This window comes from Otolemur garnettii, unplaced genomic scaffold (assembly GCF_000181295.1).
Source record: "Otolemur garnettii isolate 467f Iridium unplaced genomic scaffold, OtoGar3 scaffold00031, whole genome shotgun sequence".
Classification (NCBI taxonomy): Eukaryota; Metazoa; Chordata; class Mammalia; order Primates; family Galagidae; genus Otolemur; species Otolemur garnettii.
This window is the reverse complement of record NW_003852426.1, coordinates 7,687,701-7,699,336: the sequence shown is the minus strand read 5'-3', so window position 1 is coordinate 7,699,336 and position 11,636 is coordinate 7,687,701. Positions and strand designations below refer to the sequence as shown.

At 50.2% G+C, this 11,636-nt stretch overlaps 1 protein-coding gene across 1 annotated transcript; it reads right to left on the bottom strand.

Annotated features, from left to right (window-relative positions):
• Positions 1–2,243: 2,243 nt before the first annotated feature.
• Positions 2,244–11,365, bottom strand: PI16 (peptidase inhibitor 16). Its single transcript, XM_012804795.1, has 6 exons — positions 11,116–11,365; positions 6,843–7,064; positions 4,356–4,465; positions 4,119–4,207; positions 2,760–3,425; positions 2,244–2,546 (listed from the first exon to the last, which is right to left on the bottom strand). The coding sequence occupies exons 1-6, from the start codon at positions 11,284–11,286 to the stop codon at positions 2,422–2,424; spliced, it is 1,383 nt and encodes a 460-aa protein (XP_012660249.1). The 5' UTR covers positions 11,287–11,365; the 3' UTR covers positions 2,244–2,421.
• Between the last annotated feature and the right edge of the window lie 271 nt (positions 11,366–11,636).

The window sequence follows — 11,636 nt, the reverse complement described above, 5'->3', positions numbered from 1 at the left end:
AAAAAAAAAAAACATTCTATAAGATGGAATGTTACTTGGCAATTAAAACAAAGTTCAGATCCATGCTACAACACAGATGAACCTTGAAAATATGCTACATAAAAGAAACAGTCACTAAAGACTACATATGCAATTTGTCAAGAATTTATATGGAGCCTATAATACCAGCCAAGGTGGGAGAATTGCCTTGAAGCCAGAAATTCAAGATCAGCCTGGGCAACATAGCAAGACCCCATCTCTAAAAAAAAAAAAAATTACCTGGGTGTGGTGGTGCAGCCTTGTAGTCTCAGCTACTTAGGAGGCAAAAGTGGAAGGATTGCTTGAGCTTAGGAGTATAAGATTGTAATGAGCTATGATCATGCCACTGCAGTCTGGGCAACAGATCTCCTGTCTCAAAAAAAAAAAAAAATGTGGAATGTTGAGAATAGACAAATCCATTTAGATAGGGGACCTAGGGGAGTTGAGGGGAATAGGGAACGACTGCTACTGGGGAGGTTTTTTTGGGGGGAGGTGAAGAAAATGATCTGAAATTGATTAGGTGATGGCTACACAAATTAACCATTGAGTCACATACTTTGGGATTTTTTGTTCTTGTTTTTGTTTTGAAACAGGGTCTCACTTTTTTGCCCAAAGTGCTACAGTGTGGTGTCATCATCATATTTCACTGCAGCTTTGGACTCAAGTGATCCTTCTGCCTCAGCCTCCCATGTAGCTGGGACTACTACAGGGACATGCCACCACTCCTGCTCAGGGTGGCCTTGAACTCTTGGCTTCAAATGATCCTCCTACTTTGGCTCCCCAAAGTGCTAAGATTATAGGTAGAGCCACCATACCTGTCTGAGTTACACTTATTTTTTTGAGACAGAGTCTTACTCTGTCACCCTGGGTAGAGTGCTGTGGTATCATAGCTCACAGCAACCTCAAACTCCTGGGCTCAAGACATCCTCCTGCCTCAGCCTCCCGAGTAGCTGGGACTATAGGCACCCACCACAAGGCCTGGCTTTTTTTTTTTTTTTTCTATTTATAATAGAGAGGGGGTCTTGCTCTTGCTCAGGATGGTCTTGAACTCCTGAGCTCAGGCAATCCACCCACATTGGCCTCCCAGAGTGCTAGGATTTACAGGCATAAGCCACCATGCTTGGCCTATTGATCCCCTTATCTTTCCCATACACTTGTGCTTTCCTATTCCTTGGGACTCTGCCAAGCATCCAGGGTTGACAAAGCCTTACCTCTGGTAAATTCTGACCATGGTGTCCCGGACAGGCCTGGGCATCAGCATCCCTTGGTCATATGCCACATCATGATCTTGGGCCCCTAATCCCACTCAGGTCCCCCTGGGGACTCCTGAAGCTGGGAGAGTCAGCCCAGGACCCTTGGCTCTCAACTCTCTCCTCATTCTTGGCCACTTGTGATTTGGGGGTGGAGTAAACTACAGGAAAGGAAGAAAGGGTGCCCCAAAGAGAAGACACTAAATGGAGTGCTTTGGAGGAGAAGGATGTGAAAGAGAAGATAACAGTTGGTAAGAGTTGAGCCTCTTCAGAGCCCCCTGAAGAATCCACGCCTCCTGCCCCTCACCAGCACTGAGACTTAGTACTCTCAGACAAACTTTTATTCAAGAGTCAAGGGTTGCTTCCCTTCCCTCCCTGAACCCCCACCCAGAGAGCCCCCACTTGAATGGGCCTTGTCCTTCATCTACCCATTATAACCCCCCTCCCCAGCTACACAGGCACTCAGGGAGAGACCCAGGCCAGGCAGGCAGTGAATGTCCCAGAATCCCCATGTCCCACCTCCAGGGCTTAGGTGGGAAGGATAGGAGATGTGGGCCCAGTATGCAATCAGATGTGCAGTCATCGGGCAGGCGGCTGGCCCCCAGCCAGGCCTTGTGCCTCCAGGATGCTGTGGTTGAAGCACATGCCTTGCATCCTTTCCCTTGCAGCGGGCCTTAAGCCAACACGCATCTTGTTTGAGGGGTTGGGATAGGGTGGGGAAGATGGCAGCAGGACAGCTGATGTCTTCACCCTGGGAAGGCAAGAGGCACTTCTGGGGACAGCCCTGAACTGAGATGGCTCAAGGAAGAGGCCAGTGCTAGGAAGGGCCAAGGGGTTCCTGGGAAGCCTAAGATCCTCTGTCTCTGGGAGACCAGGAACACATGGCCACAGGCATCCTACTGAGAACAAGCTGCCTCTGGCTGAGGGCTGAGCTCCCCAGAGACAGAGGCACTCCTGGGGTAGCACCAAGGGTTGGCCCTGAAGGAAACCAGTGCAAGCCTAAAGTCTCGATAGAAGCAAGGATGAAGGGGACTGCTGGGTCACAGAGCAGAACCTGCCCGGAAAGCTGTGCTCTCACTTGGAGAAAGACAATCCAGAAGGGGCATGAGGCTGGGGTCCCCGCACCAGACCTTGCCTTTGAGTCATGTCCTCTTCAGAAGATTCCAGCCAAAATCAGGGGAGGCAATAGCAGTAGTCCCAGTTGAGGGCCCCACACATGACCAGAGCCCAAGTTCAGCCCCGACGACTTAACGCCAGGCTTCTCAGGGCCCTCAGCACCTGTGGGAAAGGAGAGGCTTTGCCTCAGTCTGAAAATAGCCACGCCTAACCTCCCACTCACCCCCATCATGCACAGGGGGTGGGCAGCAGCCAGGGAGGAAGCTCCTAGTCAGAGGGTACATGCCACTCCAGGCTCATACTACCTATGCCGAGGGCAGGATGTCGACATGCTAGGCCCAGGAGGGACGGTAGGGCAGATGCTACATGCCTTACCTGGCAAGGATGACTGCAGGGCCAAGGTACGCCCACCGATGGCATTAGCAGTGGCAGAGGTATTGGGGGAATTGGACAGGGAGTTGGAGGAGGTGTGCCCCATGTGGTTCAGTGTGGCCTGCAGTTCACCTGGCTTGTCCTGGGCTGGAAAAACTGAGGCCAAAACCTCACTGGAAGAAGGCAACTCAGCCTTGGCCTCAGCCTCAGCCTTTTCCTGGGCATGGTATAGGGGCTTCCCTGTTAGGAACATCTTGGGGTGCAGAAATTTCTCTGGGCTCATGGAGGGTGCCCTTGTTTTGCTGGTCTCTTTGTCTGCTGACTTGGGGATAGGAATATGGGTTGATTTGGGAAAGTTAACCAGCTCCTTATCCAAGGAAAGCCGGCTGTGTGTTGCCAAAATGGAAGGGGATTCTGCTGTTACAGATGGAGCCTCTGTTGCCATGGAAGAGGGGTCTTTCATTTCTAAAGAAGTTGGGGCCTGGGTTTCTACAGCAGGCAGAGCCTTGGTTGCCAGGGAGCTTGAGACCTCTGTTACCAAGAAGGATGGAATCTCTGTTGCTACGGAAGAAGGAGTACTCATTTTTGTAGAGACAGTTGCCAGGGAAGATGGTGCCTTGGTTACCAGGTTAGGCAAATCCTGACCATCTTCCGAGCTTCTGATGGGTTCTGGTAAGATAGTCAAGAACGGTCATTAGTGCTGCAAGCAAGACCTCACATTCCTTATCCCACTGCAGCCAACCTGGGGTGACCAAATACAAATACACACCTCTCCAGCGGATGTCCCTCAGGGATAATAAATGTTACTTACTGCTCCTCTATCCACCTTGAGGCTGAGGCCAAGGCCGAGTTGCCTTCTTCCAGTGAGGTTTTGGCCTCAGTTTTTCCAGCCCAGGACAAGCCAGGTGAACTGCAGGCCACACTGAACCACATGGGGCACACCTCCTCCAAGTCCCTGTCCAATTCCCTCAATACCTCTGCCACCGCTAATTTATTATCAGGGATAATAAATGTTACTTACTGCTCCTCTATCCACCTCCTTGTCCAAATTTCCTCTGCCCACCCACTTCCTCTCTCAAGGGAATTCTACAGTCGAACTTCCACAGCTTGCTCTTAGCCCGCCCACCCTCTCCGAGGCCCCGTTCGCAACCTTCTGGCCACGCCCACGCCCAAGGGCCCTTCCGTCTAGCCACGCCCACCTCCCGCAGTGGTCTGGGCTAAAGAGACTTGGAATTACAGACTCCAAAGTGGCTTGCATACCGACGGCAAAGGGGCAAAGCCAGCCGCTACCCTGGTCATCGCAACCCGCCCGGACCCTCCCTGCCCGGTTGGCATCGCATCTCTTTTCTGCTCCTCACTCACCGCAGAGGGAATTCGCGCAGCGGTAGTCTGGGGGACACTGAGAGCAGGGAGTCCCCTCCTGGTAGGGCCTTTTCCCCTTCACGTTCCCCCTACAGGAGGTGAGAAGGATGTTGGGGGGAGAGACCGCTTCCATCTTCATCCCCCATACACACACCTAATCTGGAAGTGCCCCTTGGGGTCTGCTGCGCTGCCCACTTCTGCCTCCTCCCCATTCCCAGGGCTTCCCCCAGAACTTACGGAGGTTCATAGTTGCACACCAGTAATTGAATGTTGGTCTCCTCAACACCCTGGAGCTTCTCACAGAAGTGGGAACCACAGCCAATCCTTTCTGTCTTGGCCCAAACCACCTGAAGGAGGGCAAACCTCACAGCTTAGCCCTGTGCTGGGTAGCACAGCCCCTTCCTGGTGTCACTCTACATCAGCTTTCTGTGAGTGGGGGGAGGAAGCACCCCATAGCTTGTGAGATCCAAGTCCCTGAGAACATGCAGTCTCAGGACAAAATGTTTATTTTTCTTTTATTTTATTTCTTTAGTTCTTCCCCAAAGGAACTTCAGGACAAAATTGAATAGAAGAAAGGGAGAGTTTGTCCAGAGCAATCTGCTCTCCCCTGCCAACCACATATACCACTTCAGCAGGCCTTAGGCCTTCTTCCCCTCTCAAAACCTTCCCAGGGCTCTGATATGTCCTCATAAATTTTTCCTGTGGGCTCTTCCTAGAGGTCATTGCATTTTAAACATAGGGTACATCTAAAGGAATGAATTTCAAAGCGTAGACTCTTACATATCAGCAACAGGAAAAGTCCAAGAAAGGGAATGGGGAAACCATTTTGGACATGGAACTTCCCCTGAATCACAGATAATCAGGGACCTGCTCTGGCTGTTTCTAGAATGATTTCTGTCTTAAGTATAAAGCTTAAAAATTCAAACAATCTCAACCATGGGGTGAGACCAGAAAATTCCCCTTGCTATTTCCAGGCCCAATCTGCCCAGGAATCTGTGCTCAAATCAAGGTACAACTGTTGAGCGTCTTCCAGGCAGAAATGACCCCACAGTGCATGTACCCTAAACCTTGCTGCAGAAAACTGAGGTGAAGCATGCTGGAGGGGAGGAAGCAGTGGTAGCAGGGTCCAGAGGGAAGGGAGCCGGGAGAGTGCCAGGCCCTCACAACTTCCTGACATGGGTGGGTGCTGTTACGATTTCCCTTCCTAAAGGTTAAGAGTAAAAATATCACACAAAAGAGAAATTGAAAAATGAAATTGGTGGATGTGGGTGGGAAGATAATTGATTCATTTATCTTTTAATTGTTTGTCATGTTATTGTTTGTACAACAAATAAGCATGTGGAAGGAGAAGCAGGGGTGGAGAACCTGCAGCCTCAAGGCCACATGTGGCCCTCCAGATCCTCAAGTGGGACCCCTCAACCGAATCTAAACTTCACAGAACATACCTCGTTATTAAAAGAATTTGTTCTGTAAAATTTGGATTCATCCAAAAGATCACACTCAAGGATCCAGACGGCCACATGTGGCCCCAAGGCTGCAGGTTCTCTACAAGCAAAAGGTGACCATGAGAGATAGGAAATGCTGTCCAAAGGCTCCTGAAAATCTTCATTCAGTGACAATTTGCTCTTATTTTACCCATAGCTTTTTTAAAAAATTAAATTAAAAATGTATTAAAATGTATTTTTTGTGTCTAAGTTTGAGGCAGAGTCTCACTTTGTCACCCTCAGTAGCGTACTGTGGTGTAACAGCTCATAGCAGACTCTTGGACTCAAGTGATTCTCTTGCCTCAGCCTCCTCAGTAGCTGGGACTACAGGCTCCCGCCACAAAAGGGTCTAGCTCTTGCTCAGGCTGTGAGCTCAGGCAATCCACCCACCTTAGCCTTCCAGAGTGCTGGGATTACAGGCGTGAGCCACTGTGCCTGGTCCACACATAGCTTTTATTTTTATTTTATTTCATTTTATTTTTTTGAGACAGAGCCTCAAGCTATCCCCCTGGGTAGAGTACTGTGGCATCACAGCTCACAGCAACCTCCAACTCCTGGGCTCAAGCGAGCCTCCTGCCTCTGCCTCCCAAGTAGCTGGGACTACAGGCGCCCACTACAACGCCCGGCCATTTTTTGGTTGCAGCCGTCATTGTTGTTTGGCCTGGGCTGGATTTGAACCCGCCACCTTAGGTATATGTGGCTGGCGCCTTAGCCGACTGAGCCACAGGCGCCGAGCCCACACATAGCTTTTAAAAGCAAAAGAAAAATTAAAGAAAATTGTCTATTTGCATTATCAGTCCTGGCAGTTTCAAAGCAGCAAATTTGACACCACAATTAACTACAAGAGCAACAGAGAAGAGACGGACGTTAGGAGCATCTGCCGCAGTGGCAAACAGCTCTGCACAACTTAGGCCAGGGGCTCGGGACTATTGTTCTATCACCTCTAGGACAATAACTACAGTCCTTGAATCTGTGTCTGTGACTTCTAACTATGTCTATTATCAGGCCAGGAAAGGCAACCTAGGTTTTCAAAGGTGTGTAGAGAAGCCGACTTCTCAGAGACCTAGACAACACATTAACTGCAGTGGAAAGATAAGATTTATACAGGATCTAAGTACCACTCGCCTACCTGAAAGAAGACAGCTGGGGCGGTGAAGGGAAGAATTCGCCCTGCCCCTCGCGTCCCGGCCCTGCCCACTGCGCACGTGGCCCCACCCAGCCCGTTCTCTCCGCCATGCACCTGAGTGTAGTGGCCGCACATCTGGCCCTGGTTGCACGTGGCGGCGCTGAAGTTGTAGTGCTCGCGCTCCTGGTGCCACTCCTCCATGGCCAGAGGCACGTCCATGCCCTTGTCGGTGATGGCGAACAGGTTCTCGCCGCGCCGCCCGCGCTCCTTGTTGTGGCCCCATATGCACTGCTGTGCGTAGGCTTTGGCAAAGGCGGCCAGTTCCTCGTCCCATCTCTGCAGGACAGGTAGGGGAGAGAGAGGTGGGCTGCCCACAGATTCCGTGGGGATCAGAGTAGAAGGTCAAGGGGTTCCTAGGGGCCTCTGGAGACTGGAAACTGTCCTCCTCCTGCCCCCTCTTTCCCTTTAGCCGGGTGACTCTTAGCCATGTCCTAGAGCAGATCTCTGCTCTAGGTGAGCTTCTGTGGGAAGGTAGGAGGATGCCACTACATCCCTTGGAGTTGACCAAACTCGGGACCAGTCACCATCTGTGTCATTTTGGATAAAATGTTTTAACTTTTTTGAACTTGCACAGGATTCTGGGAAGATTGAGTGGGATGGTGTTTGTGACCGTTTTAGTAATAGTCTTTTATATAAAAGATGGGCAGTGACGCCCCTGCCTACCTCCCAGGGCTGCTTGAACTGCTGTGAAAAGCACAAGATGTCCAGTGAGACATTGAAGGGCCAGGTGTTTTATTCAGCTCGTTTCCCTCCCCTCTACCATAAATGTGATGTGGGAACTAGCACCCTCGTCTCCCCTTGGAACAGCCCAGCCCATGCCTTTACCTCTCCAGGCTCTCCTCCCAACTGCTATTCCTATGTGCTCTTAACTTTTGTCAGCTGATATCCCTTTCCTTAAGAAAATTAGGTATTTCTACATGACAATGTTGTAGGCCCTTCACTGAGGGGCCTATTTTTGAAGGCTTGGTAACTCAGTAGTAATCAGATCCCAGTGGCAACATTCTCCAGTGGGGACCTCAGGTGAAACCGTGGGAGGGGGCATTTTAGGTGAGGGGACCTCTGAGGTTCTGTGTCCCTGGCTGGGAGGATAGGCTGAGTGTGGGTGGAAAGAGGGATTAACAAGGCATCTGGCCCAAAGGACTGAGGAGGGAGGCCTGGATCCCATTAAACTTTGTCCTTGGCTTCTCCTAGAAACTGATGGCCTGGTGGTAATCTTGCTCCACCCTCTAGGGGCCCAGCCAGCTGCTGGAGCCAGACAGTCCATTATAAGCCAAGATCTTGGGTGACCCTGAGGGGATGGGGCTGTGTAGCCACACCCACTCCCCACCCACTCATGACTTTCAAAAGCAGCTGCCTGGCAAGAGGATGGGAGCACCCCGCTGGGATAGCCCCAGTGCTGTGACCTCAAGTGAGTCCCTTTCCCTCTCTGGATGTTTGTGTCCCAAATCCCTGGTCTCCAGGGTTCTCTCAGCTCTGGCGATACTGGGATATTAGGAGTGGGAAAGTGTAGGGTGCTAGGGACTAGGACAGGGTGTTTGGATGAACCTTGGGGCTCCAGGCTAGACTATAAGCACCTTCAGGTTAGGGCAGTGATGTGTCCCAGTGTCTGGCACAGTGCTGACAGAGTAAGTGCTCAATAAATATTTGTCAACAACTGATGACTGAGACAGGGGTCTGCCTGGCTGTGATTTCCATTCTGACCAGATGCTAAAGTCCCACCACTAGAGAGCCATTGCTTTGGGTCTTAAGGCTTCTCAGTCAGTCATCCAGAGTGTGCCATGGAGTTGCCAGAGTCATGGCACCCCCGTCACATTGGCCACATGATCACCATCTGGAAGCTAGTCCATTCATTCATTCATTCAACAGTCCTGGGTACTGTGCCAATGCTGGGCCAATAACAAGAACCAAGATGCCCAAGTTCACATTGTCATAAGAGTTGGGCCACTGTGTGCTAAAAGACACAGTTGCCACAAGTATGGTAGGGGCATCAAGGAGGGCCAGTTAGCCCAACCTGAGGGCGCCATTAAGCTAAGTGTTACAGATGAGGCATCAACCAGGTAGAGGGGAGTGGCATCCTGGTCAGAAGGTACATGTGAGCCTGGAGCTAAAAAACAGCATTTATGGCTGGGGAAAGACAAGCCGATCAGGTTACTGAAGAATAAAGGATGAACAGGAGAGGATGCTGGAGAGGTAGTCAGGGGCTAGAACACACAGAGTCTTCTCAGTTAGGAGCTGGAGCTTTATCTTGAGGCAGTAGGGAGCCACTGAAGGAGTTTGAGCAGGGTCAGGCCCAAGTGTTGGATTATTGAGATAGCAGAATTCAGAGGCTGGGGAGTGGGAAGGGGCTATTGTAGGAGTCCCTGTGTACAAAAATGAAAGACTGAACCAGAGTTGTGCCGATGGGGGGAGAAGATTATCAGGACAAGAAAAGTTGAACCTTCTGAAAGGTAAAATTAGTGATGATTAGATATGGAGGCTGAGAGGGAAGAGTCCATGATAGCCTTACCTGCTTTACCCTGAATACCTCTTCTCTTTTGTGTTAATCAGACACTTATTAAGCACTTACTGTATACCAGGCACTGTTCTTGAATATGTGTTTTATACCTATTCACTCATTTAATCCTACAACTACCATAGCTACAAGGGAGTTGTTCTAATTTTATCACCCCCATTTTACAGATGAGGAGACTGAGGCACAGAGAAGTTAAGTAAGTCGGCCAAGTCACATAGCTAATAAGCCAAAATTTGAACCCAGGCCACTTGACTTCAGAGTGTCTGCACTTATCACTACTGAGGTGACCCTGAGTCCTGTCCCAGATTTGTCCAGCATCCTTGCCCAGCCTTCTCTCCCTTCCTTTTTATATCCCCTCCTGTTGGCCAGCAGCATATCCCTCAGTATCCAAACAGCTTCCCAGAATGTTGCCCCAACCCAAAATGAAGCTCTTTTGGAGAAGAGCTCCCAGCTTATGGAGCTCCCAGTCTCAGCCAGCAATCTACAGATGAAGGAACTGTGAGCCCAATTATAAGTCCTACATCTCAGGTGCTGTTGACATCTGGGGCTCCTGATTCACTATCGACATTTCCTCATTGCCAAGGCCAACAGGGCCCTGAATGGCAGTGCTGGGGGTATGTGTAAAGCCTGTCTCTTTTCACAAGTCATCCTGTCTGACCTTCAGGGCAAGAATTGCCAACCCCTGCATTTCCATCAGGAAACAGAAGACTTTGAAGGGAAATCAGACAGCCTGAGGTAGCATTTAGGTCTTGGGTCCTAGGCTCACTGCTGCATTCCCTAAGCACAACTTTGCTCTGAGGCACCAGTTGGTGGGCACTTCTCACTCATCTCCCAGGCCATCTGGGAGCTGGAGAGGGAAGACTAGTTCAGCCTTCAGGAAGGGTAAGAAAGTGGTGAATTTCTCACTTTAGCTCCTTTAATCTTGAGGGTAGACATCTTGCCCCTTACCCTGGCATCAAACAGCTCTCCCTCCGTGGCAGAGGTAACTGGCCCCAAATCTGGCTTCTGTCATCTGTGTGTATGGACCTGTACATTTTATAAGTCTGCATGCTGTTCTCATCAGCATATAAATAATATTTTAGATGTCTTCAAAGTTCATGTAAAGATACCCTATTGAGCATTTTTTTGAGATTTCATTCCTTCTTTAATATTATATCTGTGAGATTCAATCTGTACTGACATATATATAGCTCTAATTATGACCTTGTTTTACAGATGAGAAACAGGATCAGCAAGGTCATAGGACTTGTCCCAAATCACAGATCTTGTAGGTGACTGAGACAGAGTTTGAACTATGTGATCCAGGGCCTTCTCTACTTCTGGATCATTCTCTTACCCTACCTCTTTAGTACCTGCCTCCTAACCCATATGCCTGGACCCACCCTGCTGCCCTGCTTCCTCTTCTGACCTCTTTGGAAGGCATCTGAAAGAATGTTTTCATGAGGGTGTTAAGAACTTCCTATGTTCCCCCTCCCAGGGCACATGCATTTTAAGAAGTGCTGGGGAAGGGTCATTGGAGTAGGAAACTGACACTTCCAGTTCTGATTCTCCTAGCTGTTTGACCCCAAGCAAGTTCCTCTGAGCCTCAGTTTCCTCATCTGTATAATGGGGCTGCTTATAGGGTCCTGTGAATTATTAATGCCGGGACTCAGAGACTCAGGCACAGACCAAAGAGATGAGTCTCTGAGATTTTAAAGTAGTTTCAGCATGGGCAGTGAGGGTTTGTGGGAGGGGGTTGGAGTGGGGAGAGGGATTGGTGGCCAACTGCCCAGCACCCCTTTATTCTCAGTATAGGAGGGTCCCAGCCACACTTACCATTTGCAGCATATCTGAGGCTGGTGGGGACACCTGGGAACGGTAGAGGTTGTGCAGCTCTACCAGCATATGTTTCTCATCATCTTTGAGGGCTCCAGCAGGGACCGTAGTGGCCACCAGTAGTAGCAGTGGCAGCAGCAGAAGCAGAAGGAAACTGCAGGAACTGTGCATGGTGACCAGCCCTTTCTGCTTGTCCAGGGGTCTGGCAGCTGGATTTAAAGTCTTCCCACACAAGCACCACCCTGGCTGGGGTGGGGCAGTAGGGGCTGTGTCTGGAGTCCCAGCCCGGCTCACACAATGTCTCAGGGAGGGCTGGGTGCCTTGGGTCCTGACCAGAGTTGAGTCCACTCCCCTTGAAGTCTTTGGCAAAAGCCCCTTTTCTCTCAGTAACCGAGGCTCAGGCCAAGAGCTGTGTGAGTTCCACAGACCCTCTTGAGTTGTGGACAGATCCTTTTTTTTTTTTTTTTTTTTTGAGACAGAGCCTCAAGCTGTCCCCCTGGGTAGAGTACCGTGGCATTACA